Raw genomic sequence first — 16,798 nt, forward strand, 5'->3', positions numbered from 1 at the left:
CATTGTTGGTACTTTAATTTCTGCATGCTTTATGGTGCATTCTATAGAAATTGAAGAAAGGATAACTTTAAATGGACATATGAATTGTTAAAATAGCATAAATACTAGTATAAAAATATAATGACAAGGTAACTTTTTCTTCACTTTTTTTTTTTTTTTTTTTTTTTTTTTTTTTTTTTTTTGAGATGGAGTCTTGCTCTGTTACCCAGGCTGGACTGCAGTGGCGCGATCTCCACTCACTGCAAGCTCCACTTCCCGGGTTCACGCCATTCTCCTGCCTCAGCCTCCCATGTAGCTGGGACTACAGGCACCCACATCAGTGCCCGGTTATCTTCACTTTTTTTAGGAAACACGCAAACCTCTTAAAAATGAAATAGGGGAAAATCAACTTATATTGATATAATATGGATGTCCATAATTCAGTGAAAAACATGGTAAATTAAAAACTAAAAATACTCATAAAAAGTATTTTAAATGGTTTCATGTTCAACACACCAATAAGCTTTTGAAAATAATACTTGAAGGAAGAGTGTGTCATCAAAAAGTGAGAAACATACAAGAAATGAACATATCTCATGTCTTTTCTATCTAGATGATGCACACTATTTAGATGGAAATAGGATTATTTTGCTCACTCCTCAGTGTGGTCTACAACTAGGTTGATTAATTTGACTCAAAGCCACAGACAAATACACATATCTCAATCTAATTGTTGTTCTATTTTTATTTTTTGATACAAAACTTTATTACATGTTTATCAACCATATATGTTCAAGAAATCAAAACTTGAGATCTGACAGTCTGTTGTGGGAGGTCAGGGACCCTGAACGGAAGGACTGCTGAAACCGTGACAGAAGAACATAAACTGTGGAGATTTCATGGACATTTATTAGTTCCCCAAATTAATACTTTTATAATTTCTTGCACCTGTCTTTACTGCAATCTCTGAACATAAATTGTGAAGATTTCATGGACATTTATCACTTCCTCAGTCAATACTCTTGTGATTTCCTATGCCTGCCTTTAATCTCTTAATCCTGTCATCTTCATAAGCTGAGGATGTATATTGCCTAAGAACCCTGTGATGATTGCATTAACTGCACAAATTGTTCATAAAGCATGTGTGTTTGAACAATATGAAATCTGGGCACCTTGAAAAAAGAGCAGGATAACAGCGATGTTCAGGAAACAAGGGAGATAACCATTAGGTCTGACTGCCTGGGAGCCAGGCAGGACAGAGTCATATTTCTCTTATTGCCAAAAACAGGTAAGATAAATATTGCTGAATTCTTTCCCTAGTAAGGAATATTAAAAATTAACAGCCTGGGAAAATAATGCATTCCCAGGGGGAGGCCTCTAAAAAGGCCGCTCTGGGAGTGTCTGCCTTATGCAGTTGTAGATAGGGATGAAACCCACCCTAGTCTCCTGCAGTGCCCCCAGGCTTGCTAGAATTAGGGAATTCCAGCCTGGCAAATTCTAGTCAGACCTGTTCTCTGCTCTTGAACCTTGTTTCCTGTTAAGATGTTTATCAATGACAATGCATGCACAGTGGGACATGAAACTTCATCAGCAATTCTAGTTTCGCCCTGGCCTTGTGACCTTGCCCTGCCCATTTGCCTTGTGATATTTTATTGCCTTTGAAATGTGATCTCTGTGACCCACACCCTATTTGTACCCTCCCTCCCCTTTGAAAATCGCTAATAAAAACTTGCTGGTTTTGAGGTTCAGGGGCATCATGGAACCTGCTGACATGTGATGTCTCCCCCGGACATCCAGCTTTAAAATTTCTCTCTTTGGTACTCTTTCCATTTATTTCTCAGACCAGCCAACACTTACGGAAAATAGAAAAGAACCTACGTTGAAATATTGGGGGCTGGTTCCCCCGATAATAGTCCACAAAATATTGTTTTAACTTTATTTCTAACATTTGTTCAAGTTAGTGGTAATATTGCATTGCAATTAGGAAATAGGTTTGGGGGTTCAGACTGACTGAATCTAAATCCCCACTCTGCCACACTGTGGGAATATAACCTGGGCAGGAGCTTAACTTCTTTCAATATCTTAACTTTCTCATCTACTTTGCAGGGCTATAACAACTAAATTAAATAATATATATCAAAAACTTGGAGTAGTCACTCAAAATAGGACATTCTTCATAAATATTAGCTATTATCATGTCATAAGCTTATTCCTGCCTGATATAATATTTTTAAGTTAGTGGGTTAAAAACCTCTCTGAATAGTAAAGCAAATCAGTCTTGTATCATTAATTGTTTGGAAGACTCTAAAATAGCATTTTTTTTTTAAGAGAGATAAATTACAGTTCTACACAATGTCATGCACACATAAAGGAAAATAAAAGCATCTTTATTATAACTGGATGCACCGAGTATGACAAATTCCACAGCTAACACCCATTTTACAAGGTTTATGATTCCATCATAAAAATTCATTTCCCAAGAAAGCCAGCAAATAACATCTCTGTCTGCATGTCATTATTTTTTTATTGCCTGTGTTTTAGAGCATTGGCTTGACTTATTAGTAACAAATTCAAAAATAATTCTTTTATAATTTTAAAATGCTGATCTCACAAACACACACTGGATGATAGTGAAATCAAATGAAATATATAAGAAAAAGTCATTTTAAGAAGATATCCAATTTGAATGACCGTTTCAGACTCCATGTTAATATCAATGTTGATGATGGTCTATGTCTAGGTCCACACAGGTGGTTTCTCACTCATACAGCATGGGTGTTGTAGCATTCACCCCAAATATTAAGTAAAAATCTGGTAACATAGCAAAATACTCTAAGCTCTTTTAAATAACATATTATGCCTTCATCATCTAATCACTTACCTAAACACTCTTACAAAGCCTTCTATTTTTAAGTATGACTACTTCACAGAGTATTATCTTTTGCATGGTTACTATATACTCTATGTAAAGAGGAAACTTTTTTTTCCTACTTTGCACAGACTATAGAAATTTACAAAAAGAAACTTTAAAAGTAAGATACTTTTTAAATGTGAACTTTAGTAAACAAATCTCTTTAGCTATTTATGTAACTATGATTGCTTGGGGTTTGATATGTCCATTCTCATTGCACCTGTAGAAGTATTTCCATTTTCATCCATATTTCCTGTTTTCCATTTAAAGGTAAGTTAATCAGAATTGCAAGCTGTTTGAAAAGAGGTGGGGAAGCCCCAATTTTGTGTAACATTTTTCCTGTTGGGTCTTGTTAAGACCTCAGCTGAGTCTAATTATGAATTTACTCACCTTAAAGAAAACCTTTTATTAATTGGAAAAGAGGCAAAAAAAAGCCATTTGTTTTAAAAGTTTGCACAAATAAATCTATTGCCCAGTGAATGCACTTGAAAACTGGATGAAGTGACTTGTATCTACTGATAAAAATAAACCTGGTAACGTTCAGAAGCCCAAATCAGTCATCTAAAACATGTATCTAAAAATAAAAGACATCCTGACATAATCATGATAACTAATTGCTTACTTCTAAAAATATTATGCTGAAATGTAAGTAATTATTGCATAAATTTTTCCATTCATGTAAGCTCTTGTATTTAGTATTTTCAAGCCTAACCACACAATAAATATCATTTCTAAAAGTACAATTATTATGAACATGTAAAGATTTTTATTTTAAAACAGTTAGATTCTTACCCTGATCGAAGGGTTTTCCCGGACTCCAAGTGCGGAAATAATCATCCTAAGGGGGAAAATAATGTGAATTGAGTGCATATGAGTAATTAAAATGCAAGGATTCATATAAAATCTAAAATTAAATATGAAACACAGAAGCTGTATACAAACCTCTACTTCCTGCAATGGCAAGCAGCAAATTATAAAATAAATAAATAAAAATAAAAAAGAAACAAGAGAAAAAGAATAGTTATCAAAAAGGAACACACTGTTTACAAGTTACAGAAATGTCTTCCAATAAATGTGTTCATTTTCATTGCAAGTCAATGGTTAATATAACAATTTAACTATTTTTGGTTGCCACTTCTCCTAAATATTGCAATTTACAATTCAGCGCATAATATAACATGCAGATAATTACCCTAAGCTAATAAGCTATAAAGTATCTTACCAGTTTCCAATTATACAACTTCATTGTCCCCTAGTACAACAGTAAGTGGAACTATTAATATAGCAGGGAAAATACCAAGTGATTCTGCAATGGCCTATGGAGTATAAATATGCTTTATGCAAATCATTCTCTTGTTAATCAAATATCTAAGGAGTTCATCAAAATGCAATCTAGAGGTTGAATAACATGCACACCTAATTAAGTCCTGCCTAAAGTTTAATTCTTTAATATGGAAAAGAATCAATGAAACATATTTACAATATACTTAGTAAATATGGCAGTACAGCACAAATGTAGGGCAAAGCATACTGGAAAGAATTTTGAAAAGTAAGGCCAAATAGACTATGTCTATTTATTTACTGTTTTTACCACTCTAAAAGCCTTATAAAAGTTCCTCATTAATATCATATTTTATTATAAATTAAAAAGATGTCACTGTTGAAATTAATACACTGTTGTCACTATGGTAACCTGCCAGAAGAGAGTAGCACATCATGGTGAAGTTGTAACATTTCCAAGCTCTAAACTGTTAGACCCACTCAAGTCAGTTAATTGGAAAGCTATAGAAGCTACAGAATTCAAAAGGGGTAAGCAGAGATTCCTTCTCTTTGTATAAATTTAAGGGGTATAAATGCAGTTTTGTTATATGAATATCACATAGTGGTGAAATCTCAACTTTTAGTGTAACCATCATCTGAATAGTGTACATTGTTCCCATTAAGAAATTTCTCAGCTCTCACCCCTCACACCCTCCCACCCTTCCAAGCGTCTCATGTGTATTATTTCACTTATAAGTGAGAACATGAGGTGTTTGACTTTCTCTTTTTGAGTTGTTTCACTTAAAATAATGGCCTTCAGTTCCACCCATGTTGAGGCAAAAGACATTTTATTCCCTTTTCATGGCTGAATGGTATTCCATTTTCTTTATGCAATCACATGTTGATGGACAGTTCGATTGAATCTAATATATTTACTCTTCCGAATAGTGCTGTGATAAACATACGAGTGCAGTTATCCTTTTTATATAATGACTTATCTTCCTTTTTTGAATCTTCTTTCTAGCCTCTTTTTCAGTGTCTCCACTGTATAAGGAAGAAAATGCAGCACTGATTTTGATCATAGAAATAAACACAATCCTTTAATTTATTTATGAAAATTTTAAATTAAGTTTCAGAAGTTTTTTTTAATGTGACTAACAGTTAATCAACACTTTCTGAAATTGCACTCCACCAACTTCAAATTTTTTAAAAAATGAAACAAAGAGAAAAAAATGACATCACCATAGTTGATACATTTATGTCCAGATAGGGTTATATTAAGAGGAAGGCAAATTATAGCAATCTATACACATAGATTTTCCACTAGATAATCTACGATTAGATTAAGAAAGGATAATGCTACTAGATAATTAAATAAACACTGATTATTTATTGTCTTTAAAACATTTTTAAATACAATTATAGCATGATACAATTCTTGGAAAATTAGACTTTCAAATGAAATTACTCCAATAACCGTCTCAAAACTTGAGCTGAGCAACGTAACATACTTATTTAGTATCTTTTGTTTTTAAAAATGTATCTTACTATTTGATGATGATGACTATTATTCATTCCAAGCATGGGGAGGAATTGGGCTGCTATGGTTTTACATCTCTCCTGAAGCAGAACAGAAAGCTAGACATGCACACATGAGTGATGGATTTGGAGACAGGCAAACCAGAATTTTAAGTCTGGCTCTACCACTCATTGGTTGCATCACTTTAGAAAAGATGACGGCCTAGACTATCCTCAGATTCCTGTGATGAAAGTTGGAAAAATAATCTCTACCTATTTGAGAGGGAGATATTGGGATTAGTTATCAACTGTGTAAAATGGCAGCACCATATCTGGAATAAAGGAGGTGCTAAATCTTAATAGCTACTCATAAGGGTCAAGTTTCTGTGTGTCAGTGTCTTTGGGTAACACCATGGACAAGCTGTCATTACTGCTCACCAAATCCTTTGTTTTTCTGATTTCTTACAAGCAGCCATAAATTCCTCCTCCTCCTATTTTCAAATCCAATGCTCTCTCCAAAAAAAAAAAAAAAAAAAAAAAAAAAAAAAAAAAAAAAAAAAAAATTCAAATGTAGCAAAATTTTAAATACCTACATTTATTCCTATAGTAAATGCAAGAAGAAAAATGTTTTTGCTGTCATCTCAGATTATTCTGACATGGTACAGCTACCAGTGGCAACACCCGAAAAGATGTGGCTAAGTTTTTATTGTAATAGTGACTCCATTCATATAAACATCACAGAGTCCAAGAAGGCGGAAAAGCTGTAGAACTGACATTGTCAGCACTGAAGTCACATAAGTCAAAGCGGCATGTTTCACACAACACACAGTGTTTGCAATACTGAATACCTGAATAGATGAGCAGGAATTAGGGGGGATGTATATTTAAAAAGAATATAATTTTGGCCGGGCGCGGTGGCTCAAGCCTGTAATCCCAGCACTTTGGGAGGCCGAGACGGGCGGATCACGAGGTCAGGAGATCGAGACCATCCTGGCGAACAAGGTGAAACCCCGTCTCTACTAAAAAAATACAAAAAAAAAAAAAAAAAAAAAAAAAAAAAAAAAACTAGCCGGGCGAGGTGGCGGGCGCCTGTAGTCCCAGCTACTCGGGAGGCTGAGGCAGGAGAATGGCGTAAACCCGGGAGGCGGAGCTTGCAGTGAGCTGAGATCCGGCCACTGCACTCCAGCCTGGGCGACAGAGCCAGACTCCGTCTCAACAAAAAAAAAAAAAAAAAAAAAAAAGAATATAATTTTAAAATCTAACCTCAACCACATTTAATGATCTTCCTTCAGAATAATATGGTCAACTTGGTGCGTTTGGGACCACAGCTATATAAAAATCTATAATCACAATTGTGAAACATGAACTTGGTTCTCTTGGTTATGTCAAGGGCAATCTTGAAGTCTGACCACAGTGGGGATCAGACATATATATGATGGAAAAGGAAAGTAGCCCCACTACTAAGCCATTTTTAGATATATTCTTTGTGTTCTGACATCATTAGACATTTTTTTTAATTAAAAAAAAAAAAACAGTTTCACCTCATTAAATCTTAGGAATTTTGTCAGGATGAGAAATAAAAGTATTTTCACGTAAGTGTTCATTCAGGCACAATTTCTTTTGTTCCAAAACCTTTGTGTGAATATTGGTTGTTCTCAGGCTTCAATTTATATCCAAAATAAGCCAACTAGGAATTTAGAAAACAACTACAAGAGATGCCTTCAGTTGGAGAAATTCTGGGTTTAAATGACTGAAACCAATCCTGAGTGTTTCAAGAAGCAAAGTTGGATTCTTGTCACACACGTTCAAAAACTTATGGAGTGAATTACAGAGACCATTAGAATTTAATATTAAACCACTGCCAACTTCTTGTAGTTATAGAAATAATAACTGCAAGTTGTCCACAAAATAAAGTCTACATAAAAATTGGACTTATGTATTTTATTGTTTAAACTGTCTTTTTCCTTGTGGTTTTAATGCTGTGTCCTTTTCTCTAATTTTAAATAAAATATATGTGCACTTTATTGAACACACCTATGTATTATAGAGCATAGTTTCTCATCCTTAGCATTATTGATAGTTTGAGCCAGATAATTCTTTGTTGTGTTAGGGGTAGGGAGACTATTCTGCGCATTGATCACTATTTAGTACCATCCTCTGCTTCTACTCGTGAGACACTGGTGGGGACACTCCCTCAAAGTGTGACAAAAGGGAAAAGTAACAAGTTATTGCCAAATATCCTCTGGAAGAAAAATCACTCATGTGAAGACAGCTGATGTAGAGTTGTTGGTAAATAAAAACAAATGAATCAAAATACCTTACAACAAAGTACCGCTACTAGTAGCAGATTTTCTGCACACATATTTTATAATATTGAAAGCATATTAAACATTCTATTTTAAATGCAGATTTTTGTGTAATATTTTATTAAGAACATTTTACAACTGTATGAGTTTTTTTCTCCAAAATATTTAGTGGCTATATAATACCCTTTGGTATCGACTTACTGTCATTTATTTAACTATGCTCTCATATGTCTATGCTCTATGCCTTTATATTGCTTATCATATTTAGCTATAATAAATAACATACAAATATATCTGACTAAATTTCTATTTTCTTATAAATACAAAACATAACTATAAGTTCAGAAAGGTGATTAGTATAAATAAACACCACACCCAGTATGGAGAAGCTAGTTTCCTGTTCCAATAACTGGTTACAACTAGACTTTGTACAGGTGAAGTGGGTCGGAAGGATAAGCTTACATGGAAAGGTCAACTGTTTGGTTCATTTGTGTCCACACAGCTACGTCTGTACTGATAAACTCTCCCATTGTCTGAAGGAATAATTTGGATTGGCACAGAACTAGGTCAGAGATTGCTTAAGCATCCTCATAGATTTTGATACAGAATCAATTGGGAATAGGAGATCTTGATACCCAAAAGCTCCATAAATGCCTACAGATGAACATAAAAAGAGTAACACTCAGGCATTATGTTAGCCACTATCAAGCCATTTAAGCCATCCCAGTGGCTATGAAGAGCTGTTTCAGCAATAAAGTCTTTCTAAAATCTATGTTTGAAAAAAAAAAAATGCTTACAAACCATCACACTTTTAAATATTAGTAAACAGAGACACTAATGAAGTCTACTGAACACAATTTTGTTGCATATTTTCACAACTATTTGGCAATTTATATTAACTGCTATAAAGTATTTTAAAACTATGGAAAAAAGATCACATCATTATCAAGTGAGACACAGAGGATAATACTTTTGAAGGCACACTTCAAATACAAAATGAATGTCAAAGTGATGATTATCAATTGTAACTATTTTTGTTATAGTATGCTCATATTCTAAGCAAATATGACAGTCTCGATCTGGGTGGGTATAGAATATTCTGGTCAATCTATATAAAAAGAGTTTAGCTAATAATATTCCTATAGTATTTCACTTTCTTACCTGAAGTCTGATGTCACTGGGATTTCATATAAGACCTCTGTATAGAGTCATCCATTTGAAATACATACAAACCAACATTAGATTCAGCTATGGTACTGCCAACTATATTTATTAACATTTTATTACTAAAATGAACATCTTAGCAATACATCCTCCCTTAAAGTAATAGCATCAATGCTATACTATACCCAAAAAGCAGACAGCCTTTTCCAATAGTACTGTCTTACTTTGTTTACTTTGTTCTTTTTAATTCACAGTCCCAACTGACGTTACATTGTTTATTAGTTTTTCTTTTTTTTTAGAGACGGAGTCTTGCTCAGTCGCCCAGGTGGGAGTGCAGTGGCGCAATCTCGGCTCACTGCAAGCTCTGCCTCCCAGGTTCATGCCATTCTCCTGCCTCAGCCTCCAGAGTAGCTGGGACTACAGGCGCCCGCCACTACGCCTGGCTAGTTTTTTTGTATTTTTAGTAGAGACATTGTTTATTCTTAAATCATTCAGGATTACATTTTATTATGTTAATAGTTATTAATTGTATTTCATTAATGTATCACTGTTTAAAATGTTTAAAATGTCATTTTTCCTCTTGTTCCAAAAATAAATACCTCACTGTTTTACGAGTGATCTCATTCACATAACAATTGGCTCCAATTTCAGTTAAATTAGGATGAAAAAAAATTTAATACAATGCTAAAAAGAATAATTATGAAGATTTAAGGATGAATTTGTCCTGGAACAAATTTTCAAATTTTAGCTTAACAATTTCAATTAATATATATTAGAATGAAAAATAAATATCGAAGAATTCAAACAGCAAGGTATAATAGAGCATCAGGGAAAAGACCAAGCTTTTAGAAGCAGAAAAGTCTAGGCTTGAACCCTATATCTACCATTTACTCTGATATTTACACTCTTTCAATTTTATTTTCTGAAAATTGAGACTAATCATGTGTTCAGCTTTGTAAATATTAAATTAATGCATACAAACTACTAATATAGTTCTAGTTTACAATATGTATTTTAAAAATGGCACTAATTATTTTTATAGCCAGAAAAACATTCTAGTATTTGTCACCAATCATTATGATGCTATAAATAAATATATCTATTAAATTATATCATGTAAAAATAAAAATTTTGAATAAAATATATGGTATATTTTAGGAAGATTATAAGATATGGAATAGGTGGTTGGAAAGCAGATTTTTGATAATTCCACTGTGACCCCTGACCCTTGACTTCTGATGCCAAATGTACATAAATTATGACCTTATTAATCTTCCAGTGTCATATCAGACTTAGGATTTTACTTTTTTCAACTGTTCCAATAAATATTTATTATGCTCCAATATATTCTAAGGAAAAAGAAAATTGAGTGGTACGTAGCTGGTGACTTCAAGGAGCTCAGGATCTAATGTGAAAGCCAGATGCATTCAGAACGGACTAAGTATGTAAAGAGAAACCTATTCAAAGCATGATGGGAGCAAGAAGAGAAAACCAATATATCGCAAATGTTGCTAGTGAGAAGTCTTCATGGGGAACCTAACTTATAAACAGGTTGATATAGGACATAGGAACCCAAAAATTTAATTTCCCAAGGTATCTGAAGTATTACCTAGTTCTTCCTAAATTTAGAGATAAAGAATCCAAAGCTTCTGTTGTATAGGCATAGATGATCTCCAAAGATGGCCTTTATCAATGGCTTTCCTCACTGCATATTCATCCTGCTACTTACTCATAACAAAAGATGAATTTTCATCCTCCTCCCCTTGAATAGCATATGTTTTTATGACTGTGACTAATAATATGTGGCAGAATGGCATTCAGGACATTCTAGAGCTAGTTCATGAGAAACCTTTCTTCTAACCACCATAAGAGAAACCCAAGCCACACAGAGAAGCCATTTGTCTATATCCCCTGCAGAGCTACCAGATGACATCCAAAATCAACTACCAAGCATGTGAGAGAACCGTTTTGAACTTCCAAATGACTCAAAATTAGGCATCCATTTTACTGCCATCACTTTAGAGACTCAAAGTGAGAAGCAGCCAGCTAGTCAAGTCAGAATACGACATCGTAAGATAAAATAATAAACTGTGGTTTTAAGCCACTACATTTTGGGCTGGTTTTTAGTGAGTTGCTTTGCTGCAGAACAACGAATAGCTGGAAGGTCTCCAGGTTATACAATTAGTCAATGGTTAAGATGAAAAAAATATACAAGATATTGAGTCAGGTCAAGTGTGTCTTTCATAACACCACGTCTTCAGATACACAGATACAGAGCCTCCAAACAACCCCTTGTTCACAGGATTTTGCTGTAATTAATCACGTAAATCCTTCTAGTGTCTTTCCCCTACCAAGCATCTGATGCTAAATGTTGGCTTTAGCCTTAGGAAATGGTTATGTAAGCTTATAGAAGAATCTTAGAGAAAATCCTGAGTAATCATGCAGTAACTTGGCTCTGCATAGGAATGTTAATCTGTATTCCATCCATATTTCTCTGAGATTTTCTTTCTTATCCACTGGCTTATTTTCCTTTCTGGATTTTTCATTAATCCCCTACTACCCATCAGTTATTCTGAATCCAAACTTACTTTCCTGACTAACTTCCCAGTCTTGACCTACTGGTTTCTATTAAGTCTTGCTTGAAAGCAACAACTATCACTGTTGAATTATTTTTTCCACAAGCCAGGAAGTGGAAAAATGGGTCCTAGTCTCAAATTCCACCCAAATAGAACATAATTACAAACACAACAAAAATTACAGAAAGTGTTTTGGGCTCCTAATCTTCTCCAGGAAAGAAAAAATTGGGCCAGAAGTTTCACACTGAAAGGTCCTACTTTTTCCCAAGGAGAAGGTCAACCAGCCAAATATTCATAATTGGGGGAAGTATAAATGACAGGGAGACCCCTGATTTTTAACCTTTCTACAACCATTTTATTTTCATTAAAATCTCCATAATCAAAGCAAAGTTTAATATGCTATTGTTCCACTTATTGACAAATACTTTGTTATTTTTTTATATCTACACAGAAATATAAATAATATAATGATTTTGTAACTCTATGCTAAGGAGTTGGGAGGGAAATTTTCTATGATTTTTGTTTTTTGTGATTATAATCTCCCAAACCCTGTCAAACCAAACTTCAGAATTTTCCTATTATAATTAACTTTTATTGCTTCCTCTATTTTGATAGATCAGCTAAATCATAAGGCATTGCTAGTTCTAAAGCTAAAAAATAGCAATGGCAGTCTGTTCTTTTTGGAAATACGTTATATATTATGGTTTATATGTGATCTCATTTACACATCTCATCTTAGTATGGGAAGAATGGCCAGCATAATAGTTAAGCCAATACATTTCACAAAAGAGGAAACTTTCCTGTGTAGAAATACTGAACACATGATTTGATCACAAAATAGATTAGGTAAAGCTTTGTCTGGGTATAAAGGAATTATCTATATGAGACGAACTATCTGTTTCAAGCCCCCAAGTATTACATTTATTACTCAAGTAGCACTCATTTTTCCATGTTGTGTACTAGAATCCTGAAAGAATTCATTTATAACACTTTGGTGAGCCCTTTATTTTTTACAGAGCATTTTACGCTCTCTGACTCACCACAGATTAAAAACATAAATAAAATAAATTGTGTCAAAAGGACAGTGCCACTGGGGCAATTCCTCATTTGTCTCTGAAAGTCTCTGAAAATTGAGGTTAGAATCCCTCTGAATATATAGAGAATATGTACTGGTTAATTTTACATTGATATACAAAACTTATGATTCACTTATGTCAGAGAAAGGCACAAAGAAATACTTTGCCTCAATGAATAAATTAAGAACATTTTTTTTGTTTGTTTTATTATACTTTAAGTTCTAGGGTACATGTGCACAATGTGCAGGTTTGTTACATATGTATACATGTGCTATGTTGGTTTGCTGCACCCATCAACTTGTCATTTACATTAGGTATTTCTCCTAATGCTATCTTTCCCCTGGCCCTCACCTCCTGACAGGCCCTGGTGTGTGATGTCCCCTACCCTGTGTCCAGGTGTTCTCATTGTTCAATTCCCACCTATGAGTGAGAACATGTGGTGTTTGGTTTTCTGTCCTTGTGATAGTTCGCTGAGAATGATGGTTTCCAGCTTCATCCATGTCCCTGCAAAGGACATGAACTCATCCTGTTTTATGGCTGCATAGTATTCCATGGTGTATATGTGCCATATTTTGCTAACCCAGTCTATCACTGATGGACATTTGGGTTGGTTTCAAGTCTTTGCTATTGTGAATAGTGCCACAATAAACATACGTGTGCATGTGTCTTTATAGTAGCATGATTTATAATACTTTGGGCATATACCCAGTAATAGAATCGCTGGGTCAAATGGTATTTCTAGTTCTAGATTCCTGAGGAATTGCCACACTGTCTTCCACAATGGTTGAACTAATTTACACTCCCACCAACAGTGTAAAAGCGTTCCTATTTCTCCACATCCTCTCCAGCATCTGTTGTTTCCTGACTTTAATGATCGCCATTCTAACCGGTGTGAGATGATATCTCATTGTGGTAAGAACTTTTAAATATTAAGAATCTTCATTGTAACTATATAGACATTAACACATGTAAAAACATTTAAGAAAAATAGTGGTTTGAATTTATTACTTACTCACCCTCTACCAGCAACTGTTCTGCACACTTTACTCTCAATATCTGCAAGAGGTAAGTGATTCTATCACTCCCACTGTACAGATGGGAAAGTGAAGCAAAGAGAGATTACATATTCTGCTAAAGGTTACACAACTATTTAGAAGTACTCTTGGAATTTGAACCCCGGAAGTGTAGTCCAAAGCCTGCATTTGAAACCATTCCAGCATACCACAGGTCAGCAGCCATGATGGCCTATGGGCCAGGCCCACAACTTGTTTTTGTAAATAAAGTTTTATTAGCCGCACTCCTTCTTTTACATGTTATATCTGCTTTAGTGCTTACCACAGCAGAGTTGAATAGTTATGACTGAGGCCATAAGGCCTGAAAAGCTTAAAATATTCACTCTCTGGTCTTTTACTGAAAAAGACCACTGCACTAAACTACCTTATACTATCCTATACCTCACCCACAAAAGAAGGCTTAAAAAAGTGAAAAAAAAAAAATATTTAATGGAATACTTCTCTATTTCCATATAGGAAACAAAAAAAAACTTTTGTGGAGATGGAGAATATGTTTCTTGTTCTTAAAGAACATTAATTTTAACAATGTTAATAGAATTTGCATAATTCTATTCTAAAATCTTAATGTCTCTAAATTTTCTAAGTACTTTCATTTTTCTTTTCTGACCATCAGTATCTCATCTAACTTTGGATATAATCTACAGATGAATTTATCATATTTTTAGAAAAAGAAATCACGATGTATATTCTGAAGCCAAGGAAAATAAGATTATAAAACGCTTTATGATGTACTATACAGAAAAAGTTTTAGACACAGTTTGCAAATATCTATTCTACATTTTCATGATCCTCAATTTAAAGTGAAAATCAAAGGCTAAATTAAGGTCAAGCACCTCTAAGTACTAAAAACATGCTTCTAATCCTAGAATGCTTCTTAGATTAGTAAATCAAAAGTTTAGATATTGTTTACTGATTAAGCAAAGTAACAATACCAATATCTCCATATTTATTTTGCATTCTTTGTAAAAATTTATGTTTCCATATGTGCAATAAATATAAACATTAATACATTTGTATTATATTAATAATGTAAAAATATTTATAGTATTTCTATATTTATTTTACATTTGATATTTATAATGGCATTATCTTAGTGTTTATAATTCATAATTTTAAATCATCTATGATTTGATGCTAAATACTGAATATAGTTTATAAGACTAATTATACCATCAAATATAAATAAAAAATAAATTTATATAACATATCAATGTTAAATGCATGTCAGTCTGATTAAATATTTTCATACAGAGTCAACAAAACTACAGAGCTGTTCAAAATTTCAACCAAATACTGTGTAAAATAAAGAACGGTCATCATAAATGAGAGTAAAATAACAGTTATCTTTCTAAGAAAGTGCTATCCTGAAAAATGGTGCATTCATTGTTTCATTATTGCATCAAGAATATATTTCTGTGCTTTTTTCCCCCTCTAGTAGCAAAAATAAGCTATTTTGTATTGTATACTGGTTAGGGATTAAGGAGGATGTGTTTATCACTGAACTTTAATTATTTCCCTTGGAGTTCTTTATTGTGATTAATACCTGTGAATACCTTTTTTGAACATATCTGTTTTTAGACACAAACTAAAAGCTGTTTTGTTCCCATTGAGTTTTTATTTTTGTTTTTAAAATGCTATTTTCAATTTATTTCATTGTTGTCATTTGGTTTCTACATGTATAAACTGAGAATCTGATGCATAGTTGCTGTTATTTGTAGTAATAGTGTTACATTCATAGTTCATGGTTTCTAAAATCTTTGAACTAAAATATGATTCATTCTTATCTAAAAGTTTTGCTTTGTGACTATTATATTCTTTATTATCTCTTTAACATTATATAAACAGAAGACTTTCAAAACTCCCTTTGCACTATTCAAAAATTTAGTATGTGGATATATTGGGGTTTGTCCCAATATTTGGTTTTAGATTTAACCTTTTTCAAAACACTGAAATAATACTGCCAAATAATCAACCTGAAAGTCAAAACAGAATTATAATAATCAGCAAAGGGTCATGTGGAAGATAGCAGCTAACAACAGTTCCCAGGAATCCACTTAAGTTTGCAGTGGCAGTACGTGATTCTCCCCCTTTTTTTAGCAAAGATTTATCACTTGTCTGTAGGTACAAAATAAATTATGCCAAAATTTAGCAGCAACAGCAGAAATCTGGGCATGATTTAGTTGAATGCTGCTGCCTGCAACTCTTCCACGTGGCTGAAACCAAGGTGTCAACCAGGGCTGCCTGCTCCGCTGAAGTTTTGACCAATTATCTTCCAATACTTCACGTATTTGGGGGCAGGATTTTGTTCCTGGCTAAGTTTTGAACTGAGGGCTTCAGTTTCTCACTGACTCAGTTCAAGTTCCTTGCCACCTGGGCCTCTCCATTGGGCAACTCACATCTTGGCTTCCCTTAATGTGGGAACTCCAAGAGAGCGTGAGAGGATGGGTAATATAGAATATGATCTTTTTAAAGCTGATTTCAAAATGACATCCTATTGCTATAGCACTGTTTTGGGAGAAGTGAGTCACTAGCCCGAATTTGAGCACAAAAGCATGAATACCAGAATGTCGGGATCATGGCGGCCATCTTAGAGGCTCTCTTCCATTCAGGGAGGGCAACGAGTTGCTGGAAAATCTCTGGAAACTCTTTTTCTCATTTGATAAAATAGTGATTCATTTTTTCTATTGTCAGGAATTTCAAAGAAAGAGAGGTCAAATCTCACTCATTTCCTTTAAAAAAAAATTTATCGATACATAATAGTCATACATATATATAGAGTACCTATAATGTTTTGATACAAGTTTACAATGTGTAATGATCAAATCAGGGAAATTGAAATATCCATCACCTCAAGCATGTATCATTTTTGGTTTAGGAACATTTCAATTCCATTCTTAGTTATTTTGAAATATACAATAAGTTATTGTTAACTAAA

The 16,798-nt window shown here is 33.8% G+C and overlaps 1 protein-coding gene across 2 annotated transcripts in view; it reads right to left on the reverse strand.

The window, feature by feature from the left end:
- Positions 1 to 16,798, reverse strand: part of SPOCK3 (SPARC (osteonectin), cwcv and kazal like domains proteoglycan 3) — a 487,735-nt gene that overhangs the window by 307,837 nt on the left and 163,100 nt on the right. For both annotated transcript variants that reach the window (XM_030919322.1, XM_030919326.1), the window contains exon 3: positions 3,683 to 3,728. In XM_030919322.1, coding sequence (XP_030775182.1) covers positions 3,683 to 3,728 — 46 coding nt within the window. The remainder of the gene's footprint in view (positions 1 to 3,682; positions 3,729 to 16,798) is intronic.

Source organism: Rhinopithecus roxellana, chromosome 2 (genome assembly GCF_007565055.1).
Source record: "Rhinopithecus roxellana isolate Shanxi Qingling chromosome 2, ASM756505v1, whole genome shotgun sequence".
NCBI lineage: Eukaryota > Metazoa > Chordata > Mammalia > Primates > Cercopithecidae > Rhinopithecus > Rhinopithecus roxellana.